Source organism: Myotis brandtii, unplaced genomic scaffold (genome assembly GCF_000412655.1).
Source record: "Myotis brandtii unplaced genomic scaffold, ASM41265v1 scaffold562, whole genome shotgun sequence".
In the NCBI taxonomy this organism is placed as follows: Eukaryota; Metazoa; Chordata; class Mammalia; order Chiroptera; family Vespertilionidae; genus Myotis; species Myotis brandtii.
In genome coordinates, this window is record NW_005370091.1 from 880,951 (window position 1) to 902,302 (window position 21,352).

A 21,352-nucleotide genomic window follows, 5' to 3' on the forward strand; every position below is an offset into this window, starting at 1 on the left:
AGCAATCCTTCTCCCCCCCAAAATAAATAAAAATAAATCAGAAAAACAAAGAAACAAAAAATAAAAAAGAAATCCTTCTTAATTGAAAAAGTCTCAGTCAAAATTGCAACAAATAACTAAAAGGAATTCACATAAGACTGAAGGGACAGGATGGGGTCAGCAAGATGATAAAGAGCAGAGGGCGCAGCCCCCGGGAGCAGCTCACCCTGCAGTTGAGCAGCGTGTACAGGACGTGGTCAGGCGTGGTCTGGGCCCTCCACTGCAGGACCTCTGACAGGAACAGGAACTGGAACAAAGCACAGATGTTAGGGCCGGGTCCCTGGACTGGGGGTTCATCTCAACATTTCAATGGGTCTAGTCTCTAATAAAGCTCCTTTCAGGGTCCGAGGCATTCCCAGTAAACACGTTTTCCCAAAAGACCCAGTGTTTATCTTCAGCAAGTGATTAAACATGGGGTCAGGGGATGGGAACACATGTCAAAAAATAAAGGTAAACTTTAATTTTACTTTAAAAGTTAATGTCTGAGTGCTCTTGGGGTGTGTCTCCACAGAGGAATGAGGACGCTCTGACAGATATGGTCGACAGAACACACAAGTGCTCAGTGCTCTGCGGTGACTGGGTTCAGACGTGGAGACATTCTCTGACACCTGCCCAAGGTGGGAGCACTACACCCTCGTCCCCACAGATGGAGCTGACACAGACTCCTCCCCGCGGCGTCCTGAAGATGCCATGTGACTTCTGGGTGGCAGGGCGGTCAGCTGTGTCCTGATGTAACAGGGGCTCTCTCAGGTAGTTGTTTAGAATGGCCACGCCTATGTCATCCAAAAGCACCACAAATCCCAGAGGCCACGCGCATCGTGCTGACGCAGACCTCCGGTCAGGATCCAGGAAGCACCAGGTCTGCACGGTCCTCGTTACTAACAGAGGTGCCGGGAGGAGAAACACCACAGCCACTGCTTTCAACCTCACTACATATGTTGCCAAATTCCCAGTATTTCAAATGGTTGATTTTGTCAGATTTCCTGGTAGCCATACAAGCGGGACCACCTTTTGGTGACGCTTAAGAGTTAGCAAGGCTGCCCCGGGCAGGTGGCTCAGTTGGGTTGGAGTGTCGTCCTGTACACCAAAAAGGTTGCTGTTGCGCACAGGAAGGCAACCAATGGCTGTTCCTCTCTCTCTCTCATCAATTAACACATTCTTGGGTGAGGATTAAAAAAGCAAGCTCTCCAGGCTGAACAGTCGTAAAGGGACTTGAAGCCACATCGGAAGGTGTCTGTGGTGGAGTGGGCCGAAGGCTCCTGCTCCATTCCTAAGGCTGCTCTAAGGAGGTCTGGCTCCCAAATCCGGGTTTGAACGAATGTTTTCTTGCATTTGTACAATCAAAGGACTGAAGCAGCGGTTCTCTACCTATGGGTCGCGACCCCTTTGGGGGTCGAACGACCCTTTCACAGGGGTCGCCTAAGACCATCGGAAAACACATATATAATTACATATTGTTTTTGTGATTAATCACTATGCTTTAATTATGTTCAATTTGTAACAATGAAATTGGGGGTCACCACAACATGAGGAACTGTATTAAAGGGTCGCGGCATTAGGAAGGTTGAGAACCACTGGACTAAAGCTTTGCTATAAGGTCACTGTGAGGCAGTTTAGTGCCCAGTCAGGGCTGGTGGGAAACTAGGAACAAGTGCTCAGGGCTCTAGGACCAAATAGGGCTACCCAGACCCTGGCCCCGGGCCTGCCAGTCCTGGGACTGTCACCCACCCTTCTGAGCCACTGGGACACGTTCTACAACACTGCACCCCCTCAGAAACACATTTCCTTATTCTTTTTTTTTTTGTTAATCCTCATCTGAGGAGATTTTTCTCAATGGTTTTTTTAGAGAAAGTGGATGGGAGGGGTGGAGGGAGAAGAGGGAGAGAGAGGAACATTGATATGAGACAGACACATCAATTGGTTGCTTCCCACATCAGGGCAAGGGATAGAACCTGCAACCCTGGTATGTGCCCTTAACAGGGAATTGAACCCGCGACCTTTTGGTGCTTGGACCGACACTCTAACTACTGAGTCACACTGGCCAGGGCGTAAGCACATTTTCTTATAAAATTATATGGGTGTTTCTTGCAGAATCGAGGCGGGTAGGAAGTGGAGGCGGGTAGAAAGCAGAGCCAGTGCTGCTGTAATTCAGCATCAGGGTGACGGGTGGGGACCCAGCGAAGGCAGCCCCTCTGCGCTCTCACCTTCCGGGCCTGGTCGTTGTCCTCTATCTGACCCAGGTCCCTGCCGCTGGCCTGCGCAATCCTCTTCCCAGAGACCAGGTTCCCCACCATCACGGAGGCAGGGCCGATTTCTGGAAAGGAACAGTGGCACATGCGTGAGGAAAACACGTGAAATTCCCCCAAACATGACTGCCCACCTTGGTAAAAAGCTCACTCTGGGGAAATCCTCTCAAAGATGTGGCTTTGACAAACAATTTTACTACAGTAGGGCCTCAGAGAGGTCATGACGATAATGATGATGGCAAGTCTAACCTCGATGAAGGGTAGACAGAAATACCGTATCACTGGTATTCCCCCAGTGCCACCCAGCCCACTGCCTTTACTTTCCAGTTAGGGGGAAGCTGATGATGATGACGGCAAGTCTAACCTCGATGAAGGGTAGACAGAAATACCGTATGATCACAAATCCTCCAGTGCCGCACAGCCCACTGCCTTTACTTTCCAGTTAGGGGGAAGCTTCTGTGTGAAGTCTCCTCACATTAGTGATTATAAAAAACAGTGCACAAGACAAATATGGAATCTGAAGCATGCGTATTCCACTGCTGAACAGTGGGACTCCTGGCTTGTGAGTCTGGCTCCGGGTGCGATTACACACCCCTGAGAGCTGATCGAACAAACCTCGTTTTTAATAAATGCCTCTTGGGATAGACTTAGGGAGTAACACTGTTGAAGGATGTGACACAGTCACTTGTCCACGTATTTTTTCAACAGAAAGGGTTAAGTTCTCTCAGGCCCACAGACACGTGGAATAAACCAAAAGGCTCCCGTACGGTCCAAGCTCCCTTCACGCCCATTACCAACTCCATCACCAGGCTCTTTTCACGGGTTATGACACATTTCAGAAGAGAAATGCAGAAACAATCTATTCTGGCAGCTTTCCCTTTATTTTCTAATGAAAAAAAAAAGTTTCCTAAAGAGCTAGAGTACCGCTTTCCAATTTTCTGACTTCAAGACACCCTCGATTACCTCCGTTTTCTGAAAATACTACTGTTCACGGTTACTTTTCATTAAACACATGCATATAAATCAAGATACACACACACTTACTAGAAAAAGGTTAGGAGTTCCAGGAGAACGTGCCAGTGTGAGTGAGAGTGCATGTGTGTGTGTGTGAGCACGTGTGACAGAGCATGAGTGTGAGCATACGAGTGTGTGAGAGAGTGTGAGGAAGGAGGAAGAAGGAGAGGGAAGTGAGAAAGAAAAGGGGAGCGATATTTACCAAAAGGAGTTTGGTAAAGGAGTTTAAAGTAACAAAGATGGCATCAGCGTTTAATCCTCGGTTTGATAAAATTCAGGTTGAAGGCCACTATGAGTCCTAATCTTGTTAAACTTTTGCTGAAGGCCAAGCTACAGGCTTAGAAATCTGGGTATATGTTGCATCATTTATTGTGCATGAACGGCTGTTAGTCTGAAGCTAAGACACAAGTTTTAAGATTTAGGCTGAGGGGTGTGACGGTACTGAACATGGTCTAGAACACGCACTGTTTCCATGGCAACCACCCCAGCAGTCATCCTGAGTATATGTTGCATCATTTATTGCGCATGAACAGCTGTTAGTCTGAAGCTAAGACACAAGTTTTAAGACTTAGGCTGAGGGGTGTGACGGTACTACACATGGTCTAGAACAGGGGTGGGCAAACTTTTTGACTCGAGGGCCACAATGGGTTCTTAAACTGGACCGGAGGGCCGGAACAAAAGCATGGATGGAGTGTTTGTGTGAACTAATATAAATTCAAAGGATGACTGTCCAAGTAGGAACACTCTAACCACTGAACAACACTCTGCAGATGCGTGGCTGTCCAGAATTTGGTTTGTCATGAAACAGTCACCTTTCCACAGCTGTGTGGGAGATGGCAGGATGCTACAGGCAGGACTAAACTGTGGAGAACAGCCCATGATACAGATTTCTGCAATTTGTAAGAGTCCTGGTGCTGGTTCCCATGTAATCAGAGCATGACTTACATACTCAAGCTAAATCATGTTTGAATTTTTATGTGTGGTTGTGAGGTCCGAAAGTTTGGCAACCACTGCTTTAAATGACTGTCCAAATGGGAACATTCTAACCACTGAACGACACTCTGCAGATGCGTGGCTCTCCAGAATTTGGTTTGTCATGAAACAGTAACCTTTCCACAGCTGTGGGGAAGATGGCAGGATGCTACAGGCAGGACTGAACTGTGGAGGACACCATGACACAGATTTCTGCAATTTGTAAAAGCCTTGGTGCTGGTTCCCATGTAATCATAGAGCATGACTTACGTACTCAAGCTAAATCATGTTTGAATTTTTATGTGTGGTAGTTTGGGACTGACTAAATTTATTTTCTTAGCTCTTAATGAAATACTTCTTGGCTGTAAAAAAGGAAGGAAATCTTACCCTTTGCGACAGCATGGATGGACCTGGAGAGTATTTTGCTAAGTGAAATAAGCCAGGGACACCATGACACAGATTTCTGCAATTTGTAAAAGCCTTGGTGCTGGTTCCCATGTAATCATAGAGCATGACTTACGTACTCAAGCTAAATCATGTTTGAATTTTTATGTGTGGTAGTTTGGAACCGACTAAATTTCTTTTCTTAGCTCTTAATGAAATACTTCTTGGCCATAAAAAAGGAAGGAAATGTTACCCTTTGCGACAGCATGGATGGACCTGGAGAGTATTTTGCTAAGTGAAATAAGCCAGTCAGAGAAAGACAAGTACCAATGATTTCACTTATAGGTGGAATCTAACAAACAAAATAAACTAACAAACAAAATAGAAAGCAATGCACAGATACAGAGAACAGACAGCTGTCAGAAGGGAAGGGGGTTGGGAGCCTGGGTGAAGGGATTAAGCAAAACAAAACACACACAAAACACAAACACCTATAGACACAGACAACAGTATGACGATTCCAGAGGGAAAGGGGGGTGGGGGAGGTAGAAGGCGGCAAAGGGGGGAAACGTGGTGATGGGAGGAGACCTGACGCTGGGTGCTGAGCACACAATACAGTACACGGATGATGCAATATAGAACTGTACCCCAATAAATTCAATTAAAAAAAACCTCTGAAGAAGAAAGTTAGGCAATGTGGTGCGTGTTGAAAGGAAGGGCACTGCTGTGCGGCTGGAGTGAGGGAGCTGCTGCCCAGAGACAGTGCCCTCGTCTGCAGCCTTGCTGAGCGTCCATCACTGGTTTCCCAGCTTCAGTTCCTGTGGCAAAGCACCCAGCGCTCTTCCTGGCTGTGGAGACTGAGCAGGACAGTTCTTTGAAGAAGCCAACTTGGAAACAGGCCTAAACCAAAGGCTTCTCCATAATTTTTAAAGAATTTAAACTATGGTCGGAAAAGCAGTATTCTGAGGGGGTAGCACGATTCCAAGGTGCCTATTTAGGGCTTCTCTGTCCCTGAGTCCAGTCTCGCCTCGCTGAGAATTTATTTCTCTGGCTGCAAAGCTTGGACCTTACGTGTCTCTTTCCCCACACAGACTTGAGTTGGTATGTTCCTAATGTTGCTGGTAGACAGGTGCTGCTGCTTTTATTTACAAAATTCATCCTTTACGGAGAACAGAGGCTCTCTCCCTTGTTGACTGAAGGGGGCGTGTGCAAAACATTCCTACATCCTTACCTCACCCCTCAGGATGCAAAAATAAAAGATTGAGATGAACCCAAACGTGCTCTTCCCACGCTCCCACTTACAGATTTACAAATCCACAAGCCAGCAACTCCTTCTCCGTGCTGCTGAATGCCTGCCCTCCAATACCTGACCGGCCGGTTTGTGCGGGGGACAGGGCAGGTGTATGTGAGGGCAGCGTTTCTCCCCCTGGCCATTCCTCAGGCCTCCTCCAGCCGTTCTGATAAAATACATCCAGGGGACGTTAGAGCTGGAAGCTGCTTTTATCATTTTGTTGCTGCATAACTGATGGGTTCAAGGTCTTCTAACAGTTTTGTACTCAAGATACTGGTGCAGCAACAGCATGTTAGCTGAGTAAGTACAAATTCATCCAGTTAAAAGGCAATTAAGTTGTCTACAAAGATCTATATCTTAGGGGCTCTGTTTCAAGCATCCAGCAAAACCCTCACCCATAAAGGGCCTCACCAAATGTGCACTCTGGCAGCTGAGTACTCATTAGGAGTCATAAATGTTTACTCCAAGGGCGCCATGGAAATCATCTAGTCCTTTTCCCTCCCTGAATTCATGGAAATGGAGGCCTCAGGGAAACGTCACCTGTCAAAGGGGCATCACAGTTCACCAACTGAGCTGGGAATGGCGACGGGCCCCTCACAGCTGCCTTTAGTATTTGCTAAAAACTGCTTTTTTTGAAGAGACAGACTTACCTAACCTCTCAATATTTAACAAGAACAGATACACCAAATATCAATACAAAATTCTTTCCCTACATTTATCAGTGCCCATAAGCTCTATTTACCATGCTGTAGTGTTAGAGCAGACCCAGATCTCCCCGGTCACCTTTACTGCGCCCTGCCCCCCAATCCTCCCCCCGAGGAAAGAAGGCCTTCCCCATAGCGCTCAGCACAGAACACCCTGGCCTTTCCCCTTGGCCACGGTTCTCGTTTCGGGTTTCTTGACATCTGGCAGGTGAGCTGCACCCTGTACTTCCGGAATCATGTGCACTTGCAAGTGACCCCCGTCCACAGACATTTGTCCTGAACTCTCCCGTCACACGGCTGACCCGGGGGCTCCACCACCTCCTCCACACCTGTGTGCCTGGGGACACTAGGTCGAGGTGTCTGATGATGAGAACAGGTGAGCAGGACAGAGGCGTGCCCGTCACCTTGGAGTGCGCAAGGACCCTGGAGAGCCCTACACCCTCAACACCCAGAACCACCGCGCCCAGACAGAGCGTCCCCAGTGCAGGCCATGCCTGAGACAATAGGAGACAAAGAGGAGCTGTGCTCACCCCACGTGAAGCCAGAGCACCCACAGAATTTAAAGCACGAAGACCTCAGTCAGTGCCACTGTATGCTTGGTTGCAGCAATCACATACACCAGGGATTGAGAGGAGAAATGAGGTGAGGGGGGAAATGGGGAGGAATATCAGTTAAGGAAATCTAGAATATGAGAAAATAATTAACAAGACAGAAGTGGGACAAAAACAAAGGAGCAGTGATCAAACTGACTTTCTAGGCTGTGAAGGGAATTCCCTTCCCTTACCCTAGGAGAAAGCTGAATCCCGCGGGGGTAGCTGCATTCTGACCGCTTCACAGACGTCTGCTGGAGGGACCCCGGGACAGTCACAGACACGGACTCAAGTTCTGACCCCGCTCCTCGTGGGAAGACCCCTCTCCTCACATTAACCGGGGGACCACCTGCCCCACCAAACTCATCCAATCTCACTCTTGGGGTGTGAGCCTTGAGTCCGGATGGTCCCTGCGGCTAACATGGGCATGCGCCCTGTGATGACCCAACGGGCCTGTAGCTGCCTCGCCATAAAGTCGCCCCGATGGCCACTCTATAGGTGGGCAAATGGCCATCGGGTCGAGGTCTGTTTCCACCGCACTGTGGTCCCACAGCTGTGGGGGAGGAGATGAGATCTCATTTGTGAAAGGAGACGAGAGCGCCCCCTCTAGGGCTCCCTGAGATGAAGAAGTTAGTATGTGAAACAGGCTACACGCTCCATCACCCAACATCCTCTGACATCTGTCTGCACGTCCCAGCCCGGAGGCCGGGACCTTCTGACTACACTGGTGGATTTGCTTCCTCACGATGCACCATCTTGAGATAAATTCCCTCTCACTGGTAACTGTGTAACCCTGAAGAGCATGATCAATTCCACTGCCAGGAGGAGCAAGTCAGGTAACCAATAATTATGTGTCCCCTACACGGTGAAGCACTAGGCAAATGCTCACTCTTATGACGTCACAAACAGTTTGCAGAATTCTTCATGGAATTCAAAATGCTTTCCCATGTGTTAGCAGCTCTGACCCCTAAATGAACCCATGAAACACGCAAGGAAGCGCTATTCTCATTTGTGTGCGAGGAAACCGTGACTAGAAATTCTGTGCGTCCCCGAGGTCACAGCAGATGGAGGTCTGATGCCCCACAAAGGAGGCCCAGCACACGGGCACCCCCTTCACTCCAGCTGTCCTGCACCCCTGCCCCACTCTGAGTGGATCTGCAGCCCAGCAGAGCCCTGCACTCCACCACCCGCCTGCAGATAACACTGCTGGTGGAGAACAAGCCCACTCCTCCAGGGGTTGTGAACAGGAGGGGAGGATGGCTGAGAATCGCCTCCGTTCACGAGGCTCAGTGGGCGTGGCACCCCCACCACGGGCTGCAGAGGCCCCCCTGAGACTCCACACGAGCCCGCCCAGCCCCTGGGCATACCTGGCTGCTTCTGTCGAGGTTTAGGCAGGTTTGTGACACAAGTGTGGGGGCACATCAGGACATTGCAGGGGTGAAGCGAGCCTTCCAGGAAAAGCTGCTTTGTTTCTGACAAGTGGATCCCACCGAGCGGGGTTTTGGGGAGGGTGTTTGCAGGAACCAAGGCCAAGCAATAAACCCCGACTTGATGGATGCTGTCGATCGCCTGGAAGTCACAAGAGGAGACCGTGTTGGAACAGGTACTGTGCAGAGACATCAGGCACCCGTGCAGACGGTGCAAAACACTGTCCACAGCCCAGGAAGCGCGTGCAGCGCCGTGGTGCAGCCCATGGGAGGCGCCGCGGTCAGAGAGGGGCTGCCGAGCCGACCCTCACCGAGCTGGATCATTGCGGAGGGATTGTGGAATACCACACACACTGAGAAAGGCAGTCCGGAGAAAAAATAATATACTCCCAAGATATACACTCTCAACCTCCCCACATGAATAGCAGGAGCCAGTTTTGCAAACCCTGATTACTACTCTTGGTCTAACAGCCACACTCCCACAAACGTAAGTGCCAGGGTTGGTGCAATTTCTGATCAAATGGAGTGACAGTCAGGGACAGAAGCACAGTCGATGAGGGTTGGCCACATCCTAACAAATGCTACAAAAGCTGCCCTGAGCCTGGGAGAGGGCGGGAGGGGGGCTACCTGGAGCACGCGGCTCATCCACTGGAAGCTGTCCTCCTCCGTGGAGTCGGGCCGCTGCTCGGCCACGATCACTATCCTCTCGTCATGCAGCACGGTCACTGAGAACACAGCTATTCTGCAGGGACAGAGGGAGGCGCGGTGAGCACAGGCCGGAGATGCTTGCAGGAGGACCAGTCTGCAGCCAGGAGCTTGGTCGCCACTGACTATAGGCTGAGGGGGTTCTAGCACCAAGGGCTGCTTCGGAAAAGTCATCCCAACAGCGGAACCCCAGGCACTTATTACTGACAGTGCAGCTCTGGGAGGAGGAGCCTGACCAAGCTGGGGATAGCAGTGCCTGCATTCCCCAAGGCCATGCCTCAGGTTTGGCCACAAACCTCTCAGCACTGGCAGAGGGAGTTCGGTGCGTTCATCAGAACGGCTGAAGTTTAGAAACCCATTCAATTTGCAGCTTGCGTTTGCACCTGTGAAGCAAGAGTCTCCAAATGAGTAGAAACTTTGCGTTTGTGAAGTTTTCTACTAGGTATGCAGTCTCCCGCGTCAGCACGGGATAGTGGCAACTCGAACACCGGCGCCACTTTTCACAGAGGTTTAAGAATAATCCAAGCCCTAACTGGTTTGGCTCAATGGTTAGAGTGTCGGCCTGCGGACTCTTTTGCGTTTGTGAAGTAAGTTTTCTACTAGGTATGCGGTCTTCCGCGTAAGCACGGGATAGTGGCAACTCGAACACCAGCACCACTTTTCACAGAGGTTTAAGAATAATCCAAGCCCCAACCGGTTTGGCTCAATGGTTAGAGTGTCGGCCTGCGGACTCAAGGGTCCCAGGTTCGATTCCGGTCAAGGGCATGTATGTATCTTGGTTGCGGGCACATACCCAGTAGGGAGTGTGCAGGAGGCGGCTGATCGATGTTTCTCTCCCATTGATGTTTCTAACTCTCTATCCCTCTCCCTTCCTCTCTGTAAAAAATCAATAAAATATATTTTTTAAAAAAAGAATAATCTAATAGTGGTGATGCCTCATCCAGTATCTATTTTTCCTATTCCCTTAGCTTGCTGCACTGAAAGTTCTAACGCAGTTTATGACCTTCTTCAAATTAGCAAACACACGGGGCTGGAATCGCCAATACTGACCCTGTGCCCCGCAAGGCAGGGGCCCAGTCGGGGGAGGGGAGTCACGGGAGCCAGAGTTCCGTGTAAAATGGTCACTCACCTATCATCACTGGGTCTTTTGGAAGGACCTGCACCAAGATGAATTTTGACTCTGAATCATTTTTTTACTAAAGATAACATTTCTCAAATGGATATTTTTATTTAACGTAGAGGAGAAGTTAATGAAAATATATTTATGGGGCTCAGAAAATTCCTATAAAACTGGACATTTCAGAACTCGATGGCATCTCAAAGGTCACTGCGTCCAGTTGCTTCTTTTTACCTAAGAGTGAACTGAGTCCCATCAGTAGAAGGAATTTGTGCGATTTTACATAAAAAGTGTAGCCTACAGCAAACTGTGCCCACTGCACAGAAGGTGACTCACCTTCCCCGGTAGACAAACTTCATGGGCTCGACGGCCAGCGCTGTGGCCACGATGTCATCGGCGTTGTGTCTGCGCCCACTGACCACCATGAGCCCATCCATCTTGCCCACCACAAAGACGAGTCCCCCGGGACCGACGAAGCCCAGCAGGCCTGTCCGCACGAAGGGATACTCGCTGACCGGGGCACCCGAGCTCGTCACGGGGAACACCTGGGGAAGCATGTGCTGTGAGTGCCCAGCCAGGTCTGCTTCCCCCCTCCTCCTCGGAGCCCATGGGTCTGCTTCTCTTCAGCCGTATCTCCTACCCTGAGCCCTGGCCGGGAAAGCCAGGCCTGGCAGCTGCTGCCAGCAGACACCACAAACCTGGAAGGCACCTCCCCTACCCACCCAGCACCCTACAATTTGGTCCAGCTGGTCCACCTGCAGGGCCCTTGGCACGTTTCTTTATCACAGCTTCTGAGCCTCTTAAGAGGTGATATGCAGAGGTCAGGACAATAGTCTAATAAACACTAACTAATTCTGCTTATAAAGTCACAGCATAAAAGTGATAAGTGGAGCCCGCTGGTGTGGCTCAGTGGTTGAGCGTAGACCCATGAACCAGGAGGTCACAGTTTGATTTCCAGTCAGAGCACATGCCCGGTTGTGGGCTCAATCCCCAGTGTGGGGCGTGCAGGAGGCAGCCTATCAATGAGTCTCTCTCATCATTGATTTTTCTCTCTCTCTCTCTCTCTCTCTCTCTCTCTCTCAAAAACACATTTTTAAAAAGTGATAAATGAAGAATCAAGGGGCATTTTAAATAACATCTTTTAGTTGTGAAACATTCCCTCTTCATTAAAATAGTTTTCCTTATTGGAACTACACTTCAAAAATATAAAGGAAGGAAATCACGTGTTCAGATTCTACACCTGTCTCCAAACCCGGCAGGTGAACTGCACAGAAAAGGAGATGGGGACTTTATTTAGATGTGTCTTGAAAATGTGACTCTGCATTCATTCGACAACCACGGTTCTAAACATTAAGAAACTTATCCCCAAACAACTCAGGCTTTCCTCTGCCCCGTCATCAGAAGTGTGCTCCTCCTGGGTCGGCATCACTGGGCGATGGTAGGAACTGAGGATGTGGAGGTGCAGCTGAGCTCCCGGACTGCTGAGTGCACCCACCCTCTCACTCACAGGGCCAACATGTGTGTGTGCCTGTGCTAACGCTACACATGTGTGTGCATACAACACACACGTCACCTGTGTGCACACACCACCCATGCATACACATGCACACACAGCATAATACACTCACCACACACACACACCACCCCCGCCATGTGCCTGCCTGCTCATGCTGCAGAGATAGTTATTTAGCGTGCACACCTGTTTACGCCTGGACAAGTGTGTCCTGGGCTGACAGGCCATGAAGGGGGGACCTTGGCTCCCCCGCCAGCGAGGCCGTGCCCGTATGCTCTCATCCCTTCACCCACCCACTGGTGCTCTTACTAAACAGGCAAAGGTGAGAACAGTAATATATTAAAAAGGCCCATTTTTAAGAAACTGTATTTGCCCTTTTTTGACACTGGCAGGAGAAAGTGCAACCATTTTAATGACTATAAAACTGTTTTTTTAAATTACCATCTTATCTTTCACATCTGTGCACCTGGCAATGGCGCTCCCAGACCTACCTCGAAGGTGTTCTTGGTCATGCCCGAGAGGCCATAGTAGGATGTGCCCGTAGCAATCGCGCACACACAGAGCTCCCCGATCTCGTCTGTCCTGCACAGCTGCGGGATCCCGTCTGGCTTCACGGCTCTCTGAAATCAATAAAAACATATATTTTTAAAAAGTGATAAATGAAGAATCAAGGGGCATTTTAAATAACATCTTTTAGTTGTGAAATGTTCTCTATTCATTAAAATAGTTTTCCTTATTGGAACTATACTTCAAAAATATAAAGGAAGTAAATCGCATGTTCAGATTCTACACCTGTCTCCAAACCCGGCAGGGGAACTGCACAGAAAAGGAGATGGGGACTTTATTTAGATGTGTCTTGAAAAGGTGACTCTGCATTCATTCGACAACCACGGTTCTAAACATTAAGAAACGTATCCCCAAACAACTCAGGCTTTTCTCTGCACAACGTGATCAGAGGAGTGCTCCTCCTGGGTCAGCATCACTGGGCGATGGTAGAAACTCTGAGGACGTGGAGGTGCAGCTGAGCTCCCGGCCTGCTGAGTGCACAAACCCTCTCACTCACAGGGCCAACATGTGCGTGTGCCTGTGCTAACGCTACACATGTGTGTGCATACAACAGACACGTCACCTGTGTGCACACACCACCCATGCATACACATGCACACACAGCATAATACACTCACCACACACACACACCACCCCCGCCATGTGCCTGCCTGCTCATGCTGCGGAGATAGTTATTTAGCGTGCACACCTGTTCACGCCTGGACAAGTGTGTCCTGGGCTGACAGGCCATGAAGGGGGGACCTCGGCTCCCCCGCCAGCGAGGCCGTGCCCGTAGGCTCTCGTCCCTTCACCCACCCACTGGTGCTCTTACTAAACAGGCAAAGGTGAGAACAGTAATATATTAAAAAGGCCCATTTTTAAGAAACTGTATTTGCCCTTTTTTGACACTGGCAGGAGAAAGTGCAACCATTTTAATGACTATAAAACTGTGTTTTTTTTTAAAAATTACCATCTTATCTTTCACATCTGTGCACCTGGCAATGGCGCTCCCAGACCTACCTCGAAGGTGTTCTTGGTCATGCCCGAGAGGCCATAGTAGGATGTGCCCGTAGCAATCGCGCACACACAGAGCTCCCCGATCTCGTCTGTCCTGCACAGCTGCGGGATCCCGTCTGGCTTCACGGAGCACATGATGGCTGGACGCGGGAGGGAGGGGCAGTGAGAGAGTTACAGAGAGAGAAACATGGAGACAGAGAGATGAATACGAATGGGAACACGAATAAGTAGGGATAAAACTGCAGGTTTGACATGACAGGGAGGTGATGAGCCAGCTGGTCATTTTCCCTGAAGTGAGTCATGACTTTTCATGTTGCAGCAAAATGTAAAGTTTCACAATTGTGGCGTCAGTAGATCATTCCAATTGCTTTAATTTTAAGGTGTAAATTGTATGAAAGGGGAGTAGCCCTTTCTGCATAGACATGAGGATGACACTCAGATAAGCCACAGCCACACCAGCAGCAAAACGCACGCAGCCTCCAGGACGCAACCTCGACTGCACCAACTGAGGAGCACACAGCACTGGCCCCAGAGTCCTTCGAGCTCTTCTGGGTGTAAGAAACGTATCCCCAAACAACTCAGGCTTTTCTCTGCACAACGTGATCAGAGGAGTGCTCCTCCTGGGTCAGCATCACTGGGCGATGGTAGAAACTCTGAGGACGTGGAGGTGCAGCTGAGCTCCCGGCCTGCTGAGTGCACAAACCCTCTCACTCACAGGGCCAACATGTGCGTGTGCCTGTGCTAACGCTACACATGTGTGTGCATACAGAGGCTGCGCGCTTCTGTGGAAACTGTAATCTTTGATCTCAGATTCCCTGCCAAGCCGGGGCCCTTCACAGAATATTGGGTGAGAACTTCCAAACCGACCATTTCAGCACGAAATCCAGTGATGCTAGTTTTCTCAGCTGTGGCAGGCATGCCCGGCGCTGCCATGACCCACGCACCATGACTGGCCACCACAGACCGTGGGTCTGATTAGGGAGCTGGTGGCTCAGCGAGGTGGGTGTGTGTTAGGATGGCTGGGCTGACCCCGCCACCCTGTACTGGAGTTAAGGTGACAGGAAGTGCCACGTCTAAGAAACAGAGTCAACAAAATGCAGGAACATTCAGCTCACGCATGGGGAGAAAATTTCAGAATAAAATTATACCAAAAATTCTTCACCCATCAGATAAAAAAAAGTGTGATAACATAATAGGGATGAGGGAGTGGAAAGAGAGAGGAACATCCCCCCTCAACTCCCCCCTCCCCTCGAGTGGTAGGATGCTAATCTTCACGGCTTTCCCAAAGGACCCAATATTATCAATTATGTGGGCATCTGCCCTGGGAACAAATCCAGTTTCTAGAATTTTCCCATTTGACCATCCTCACATCTGCGCAGATGAAGCACCGACGAGTCATCCACGGCACACAGTTCAGCAGCACAAGAGAGACCATCATCGGGGGTGGGGGATGATTGAATAAATTACATGTATCCCAACACCGTACCCTACACGCCTGGGGAGGAAGGACAGCTCCTCACGCACCAACAAACGAGCTCTAAGATACAAGACGGAGTGCCGTAAACCAAGTGACACTGAACAGAGGAAAAGCCCACAGTGCTCTCTCTTTACGTGAAATAGAAAAAAACAGAAAAAACAAATATATGTGCCCATCAGTGTGTGAGTGTGTGTGTGTGTGTGTGTGTGTGTGTGGTGTGTCCCCACAGCCCCAGAGTATTTCTGTAAGGAAGTGTTATTGCTGGAAAGGACGTTTTATCATTGTACAACCTGAATCTTTTGAAGCTAAAACCACAGGGATCTATTATTTATTTCAAAAATAATTTTTTTAAAGGAAGGAGGAAAAGGAGCCAGGAGGCCTGGCTGAGGCTGGAAATGTACAGCGGCCTGAGACATACAGCATGAGGAGGGTTGGAGGGTATAAGCGAGGTTTCTGTGACACCAGGGCCCCAGGAGAAGGAGACTTTATGTGCAGGCACGGACTCCAGGAAGCCTGGCCGGCTCAGAGCCCAGTGCAGAGGGGCCCTGGGGGTGCTCCCGTGAGGGTCCACACAGGCCTCACACCTGCAGTGCAGGGGTGCGTGCACCTCTGGCTTGTGGTGCGTGCTGGTTGTGAGGAAGCTACGTCCGCATTTCCGGTGCTGTGCACGCATGTGTCCGAGGGGCCGTGTTGTACCTGGATGTGACCGTCCCCCTATGAGGTGAGACTGCACACCCGTGTGTGGAGGGCTCATCAGGAGAAGGTCTAAACTCAAGTGGGACCTGCACCCGAAAAAGGAGCCCCCTCGATTGCGAGGGCCTAAGTGCTCACGAGGGTCCCGAGAGGGGGACGCATGTGAGAAGCAGGACCAGGTGAGGGTATTCTGCAAATCAGAGGGTGGGCTCCCCTCTCCTGCCAGCAGCCAGTCTCCCTGTGCTTCCTGGAGCCCCACGAGGTCACAGGAGCAGCCCAAATGCAGGGCAGGGGGTGGAGGACAGGGACGCCTGCCGGTGGGCCCTTCCACCCGGTGCCTCTCTGCTCATTTGTGGAAATGATTTCCGTGACCTTTCAAAGGGGCTCTACCACTAAAACAAGTTTCACTAAATACCCAGACCCCCATCCCTCAGTCTTCACGCAGCTGCGACAAGCCTAGCTAGCACCCAGCTCTGCACAGTGCATCCGACGGGGTGACCCGCGAGAGCCTGACCGTCAGAGAAGCCACCAGGGCCGTGGGGGTACAGAGCAGCTCCCCACCCCCACCCAAAGGGGACAGGAACCCCGGTTCCAGTGCACAAGGCGGCATAGAAGCCTTTGTCAGCTTCTTGAACATTTTGGGTTTCCAGGAGGAGCTGCATTACCACCAACCGTGAAGCTTAACAAACATGTGAGGAGACTGGAATTAAGCATTGTCCCGAGCACTCCTGCCAGAGGGGCCAGGGATGCCGACTGATCCCTCCCCCGCCCACGTCTGGGGCTCTGACTGGACTCCTGCAGTGTCTGTGGCCCTGGGCCCCCTCTTACCTCCGGGCATCACGAGGCCGACGTCCTGCACGGTGAGTACAGACAGCTTTTCTTCCGAGTCCACCCGGATGACCCCGTAAGTCAGCCCGTGCATGGAGAGGACGCCCCGGCCGGGGGGCTGGTTGCTGTCATCCGTGGGCCTGTAAGAGCAGTTTTGTCTGAATACACAGAGGCAATGACGTCATCATAAGCACATGAGGATCCATGCACACCACAGGCAGCCACTCTGGGTCCCGCAGGACTCCTGAACACAGGCCTGGCTGCCACATTCCCAGGGTTCGTAGTTTATAAGGGCCCTGTTACTGACATGTTAGTTTCCGTTAATGCTACTTCTGGGTTTCCGGAATATTTTAAAAGGACCTCGGAAGCGTGAAGGCACCACAGCATTTGCATCTGCCCCTCCCATATACACCCACCATAGACTGACTAGTTCAGTTCTCTCTCTCCAACCCTGTCTCCGTGGGATTACATGTCCCAGTTTTGGACATGGTTAAATGGGAGAGCAACGATTTTAAGAGCAGGATGATAGCATGGAATATAAATGAGAGGGATTCTGCGTATCCAGCCCCAAGCTCAGCGTGCCCGGTGTAGGCTCAAATGCAACTCGACGGGTGAGAATCTGAAATGAGGTTGATGCTATGCCATTCTGGACAGCGGGTTCTTAGGCACACTCTTTGGATGAGAGACATGCTGTAACATGCTTTATGGTCATAGGATATGGGGTTTTAGAAAAAGTATGGTTTTTCTGCATCCACGTTCCGCCCATGCCCCTGGGCTCCATGGTCGCCCCCACCCCTCCTGGCCTTTTAAAAGGCCTCGGAAGCGTGAAGGCACCACAGCATTTGCATCTGCCCCTCCCATATACACCCACCATAGACTGACTAGTTCAGTTCTCTCTCTCCAACCCTGTCTCCGCGGGATTACATGTCCCAGTTTTGGACACGGTTAAATGGGAGAGCAACGATTCTAAGAGCAGGATGATAGCATGGAATATAAACGAGAGGGATTCTGCGTATCCAGCCCCAAGCTCAGTGTGCCCGGTGTAGGCTCAAATGCAACTCGACGGGTGAGACTCTGAAATGAGGTTGATGCTATGCCATTCTGGACAGCGGGTCCTTAGGCACACTGCTTGGCTGAGAGACATGCTGACATCCTTTATGGTCATAGGATATGGGGTTTTGGAAAAAGTATGGTTTCTCTGCATCCACGTTCCGCCCATGCCCCTAGGCTCCATGGTCGCCCCCACCCCTCCTGGCCTCATTTCCACTCACACTCTCTTCCAGTGCCCAGCCCGCCCCACCTGGGGGCTTCTGCACTCGTCCTGGCCTCTACCTGGAAGTTCCCACAGATGTCTTTGTGACATTCCCCCTCCCTGTCTTCTGTGGTGGCTTAAATGTTCACCTGCTCCCAGCTTGCAGCTCCCAGCTCCGCAGAGGGTGCCCTCTGACTCTCTGTGCTGCCTCCTCCATCAGTCTGCACCTCCTGGTCACTGCTGCTCCCCGCCCCCCCAGGAGTGTCTAGCAGTCAGTGTCTGACTGAACTAGCAAACAAATGAAATCTTTCCAAGATCATGGGCTTTATCCCTGCAAATTAAAGATTCTTCCATGGGAGCTAAGTAAGAGCACAATCTAGGTAAACACCACCTTATTTTTGTAATTTTCCATCTACAAATGTTTAATGTGGTTTTAGGATCTAAAGACTGGACTATAAAAATAGAAGTTTGCTATTTAGCTTCCAAATATCATGAACCTAAAAGTATGAGTGAGGAAACATGACAGTTAAAATTTGCAAAAAGGAGATCTTACTTGAGTCAAGTAACTAGTATATTTTTAAAAGGAGTATATGTTATATGTCAATTATATCTCAATAAAGAGAGAAGCATAAAAGACCCTGGAAAAAGAATTATTCTGTAGCAATAAAAAAGGGCAGAGCCGCCCTGGCCAAGTGGCTGGGTTGGCTGGAGCACCATCCTGGACACCAAAAGGTGTGGCCCGATTCCTGGTCAGGGCACATACCCAGGTTGTGGGTTCAATCCAGGATTGAGGCACGTGTGGGAGGCAACCAACAGATCGATGTTTCTCTCTCACATCAATGTTTCTCTCTTTCTCCAAAAATCAATAAAATGAAAAAAATATCCTTGTATGAGGATAAAAAAAAAAAGCCTGCCCAAATAATAAGAAACTACATGGGATCGATAGTGTTTCCTTGGCTTTTCCTTTTCCAAAGACGCGGACACATCAGAAGTTTGAAATACCAGAGAGGAACCTGCCTGCAGCCAGGACTTCCTCACCTGCAACTGCCCTTGGCAAAGGTCCATGTGAGAGTCAGAAATCATGAGCCCGAGCACCTGTTGTGGGTTGAATTGTGTCCCCAAAGAGACAGGCCCAAGTTCTAAGGCCCAGAACTTCGGATGTGACTTTAGTGGGAAATGGGAACCTGGCCGATACAATCAGTTAAGACGAGGCCTTCCTGGAGTAGGGTGATGGGCCTTAATCCAACGACCAGTGTCCTTATAAGAAGAGAAAAAAGAAACACAGACATAGGGGGAAGGCCCTGTGATGACAGAGGCCAGAATTGGGGTGACACGCCTACAAGCCAGGAAACACCAAGGTGGTGCCAGCAGGTTTCTGCAAGACCTGCCAGCACCATCACAGGCTGGAGAGAGGCCTGGAACCCCTCCGAGTCCCCGAAAGAAATCCACCTGCTGACACCCTGAGCCCAGCCTTCTGCACCCCAGAACTGTGAGAGAATCGACTGCTGTGTTCAAAGGCACCCAGTGGGAGGTACTTTGTTGAGACAGCCCCGGGAAACTCATATGCTGTATTAAAAAGACACATGAAAGTAAAGTGCAGGCTGTACGTGCCATGGCACAGCCCAAGTTCGGAAGGTTCGAGAACACTGATGTTTAGTAACCAAGAAGCCAGGAGGGAAAGATTTTCTTAAGATCCAACAGCATGCAGTCTGTTGTATTAATTACCAGACCCACTTTCCTATGTTTAATAGTGAGTGAGAAGCAACATTCTAAAATGTACTAAACACCTTCAATTAGAGCTGCGTTTGTTAAAGGAAATTTTCAATTACGTCTATAAAATGATCATTACAAAAGACTGAGAATCCTCACTTAAAATGTCAACCGATGACACTAATCTTACAGTATTTCAACCCCTATCACCATCCTATATAATAAAAGGCTAATATGCAAATTGTCCCTTTGACTGGGAGTTCAACCAGGGGGCGGGGCCAGCCAGCCAACCACCTGCAGCCCTTCCCTCCCTCCTCTCCCCACCCCTGAATCAGGGGCAGGGTCACCCGCCAACCGCCTGTGGCACCTTGGCACCCCTGGTGGTCGGCCCCACACCCAATCAGTTCCTCCCACCCTGATCGGGGGTGGGGCCAGCCCACCAACCACCTATAGGCCCATCTGGGTAGGCTGGCTGAACCCCACCCATGCACGAATTCATGCACCGGGCCTCTAGTGAATTCATATTTAAGAGAGTCCCTGCTAGTCAGAGACAACTAGACCCTGGCTCATTTCTTGGCAGATATGCAAATAGGCAGAACAGAAGCACGTGAATTCCTACACTCAGTGCTCGGCCTCATCACTCCACCTTGCCACAGATGACAGAGTACCACCCTGGTACCACTCCCCAGATGTTTCTGCAAGACCTGGAGGCCACAGCACCTCCTGCCTGATGACAGGGTCTTGCTCAGTTGATGCTTGTGTTTCTGAATTGTCCTGAGCCCTCACACATGGTGACTCCCTTAATTCACAAACCTACGGGGCACCACTCTTCCCGCGTCACAGGTCAGAAACGGTGACCTAGTTCCTGAGTGAGTGGTGGGCTTGGTGAGATCCAGACCCGGGCCCAGACCTGGGCTCTATCCCGTGTCCTTTCCTGGCACTTTCCTGACCTCTGGCCTAGAAGACTGAGCACCTCTTTGTTCACAGTGAAGTTTTCTTTTCATGAAATTTTAAAACAAATGACACGAGCACACCCGTGTATGAGCAGGTTCAACATGGCGCAAGAACACACGGCAAAAGGCGCAAGTTCCTGCTGACCCTCCCCTGGCCGCAGGCAGCCACCACCAACACCTCACCGTGAAGTTCCAGCCTCGGTAATGTGCATTTACATATAAAGTATGTGGACACACAAGACATTTACATTCAGAGAAAAGCAGGGCCACAGTATGTATATTCTTCTGCAACTTGCTTTTTCACTAAATGCACCACCTTGCAGATCTTTCCATGAAAGTATGCATATGTGCACAGATGATCATGTGTAATATGTGAACTGCATAACACAATAAACTGACCTCTCTTACTTGTTAGATGGTATTCAGTAATGTAAATATATGATCAGTCACTTTATTCCACTTAATTTTTATATGGCTGCAAATAGATCTGTAAGATATGTCATTAAGACGGGAATGGAATAATAAAAAAAAGTGCATTTAAAATTTTAATAAAGCCTAAATACCTTCCAAAAAAGCCTGTATCACTTTGCATCCACACTAACTGTGTGTATTATTTTTTCATCCACTGACATGTACACTGTGCTGGTTGCCTGCAGTATGCTGTTCTCAGCACTTTAGGTATGCTAACTAGTCTATTCTGTGGTGACTCTGTGAGACCAGCACGGCTGTCCCCCAGTTACGGGCAGGAGGCGGAGTGAGGAGAGATGTGTACGGCAACAGGTGAGGGGCAGACCTGGACAGCAAGCTCGGGCGGGTCTCACATCTGTGCTTTTGCCCCCAGTGCTCAGCTGCTTGTCAGTAGCATCTATCTCTG

At 49.9% G+C, this 21,352-nt stretch overlaps 1 protein-coding gene across 1 annotated transcript in view; it reads right to left on the minus strand.

The window, feature by feature from the left end:
• DIP2C (disco-interacting protein 2 homolog C) overlaps positions 1–21,352 on the minus strand; it is a 180,808-nt gene that overhangs the window by 52,397 nt on the left and 107,059 nt on the right. The window contains exons 18-24 of the mRNA XM_014549632.1: positions 16,564–16,703; positions 13,569–13,705; positions 10,826–11,034; positions 9,295–9,409; positions 8,608–8,809; positions 2,244–2,353; positions 206–286 (exon numbers count right to left, since the gene is read on the minus strand). Of these exons, the coding sequence (XP_014405118.1) occupies positions 206–286; positions 2,244–2,353; positions 8,608–8,809; positions 9,295–9,409; positions 10,826–11,034; positions 13,569–13,705; positions 16,564–16,703 (994 nt within the window). The remainder of the gene's footprint in view (positions 1–205; positions 287–2,243; positions 2,354–8,607; positions 8,810–9,294; positions 9,410–10,825; positions 11,035–13,568; positions 13,706–16,563; positions 16,704–21,352) is intronic.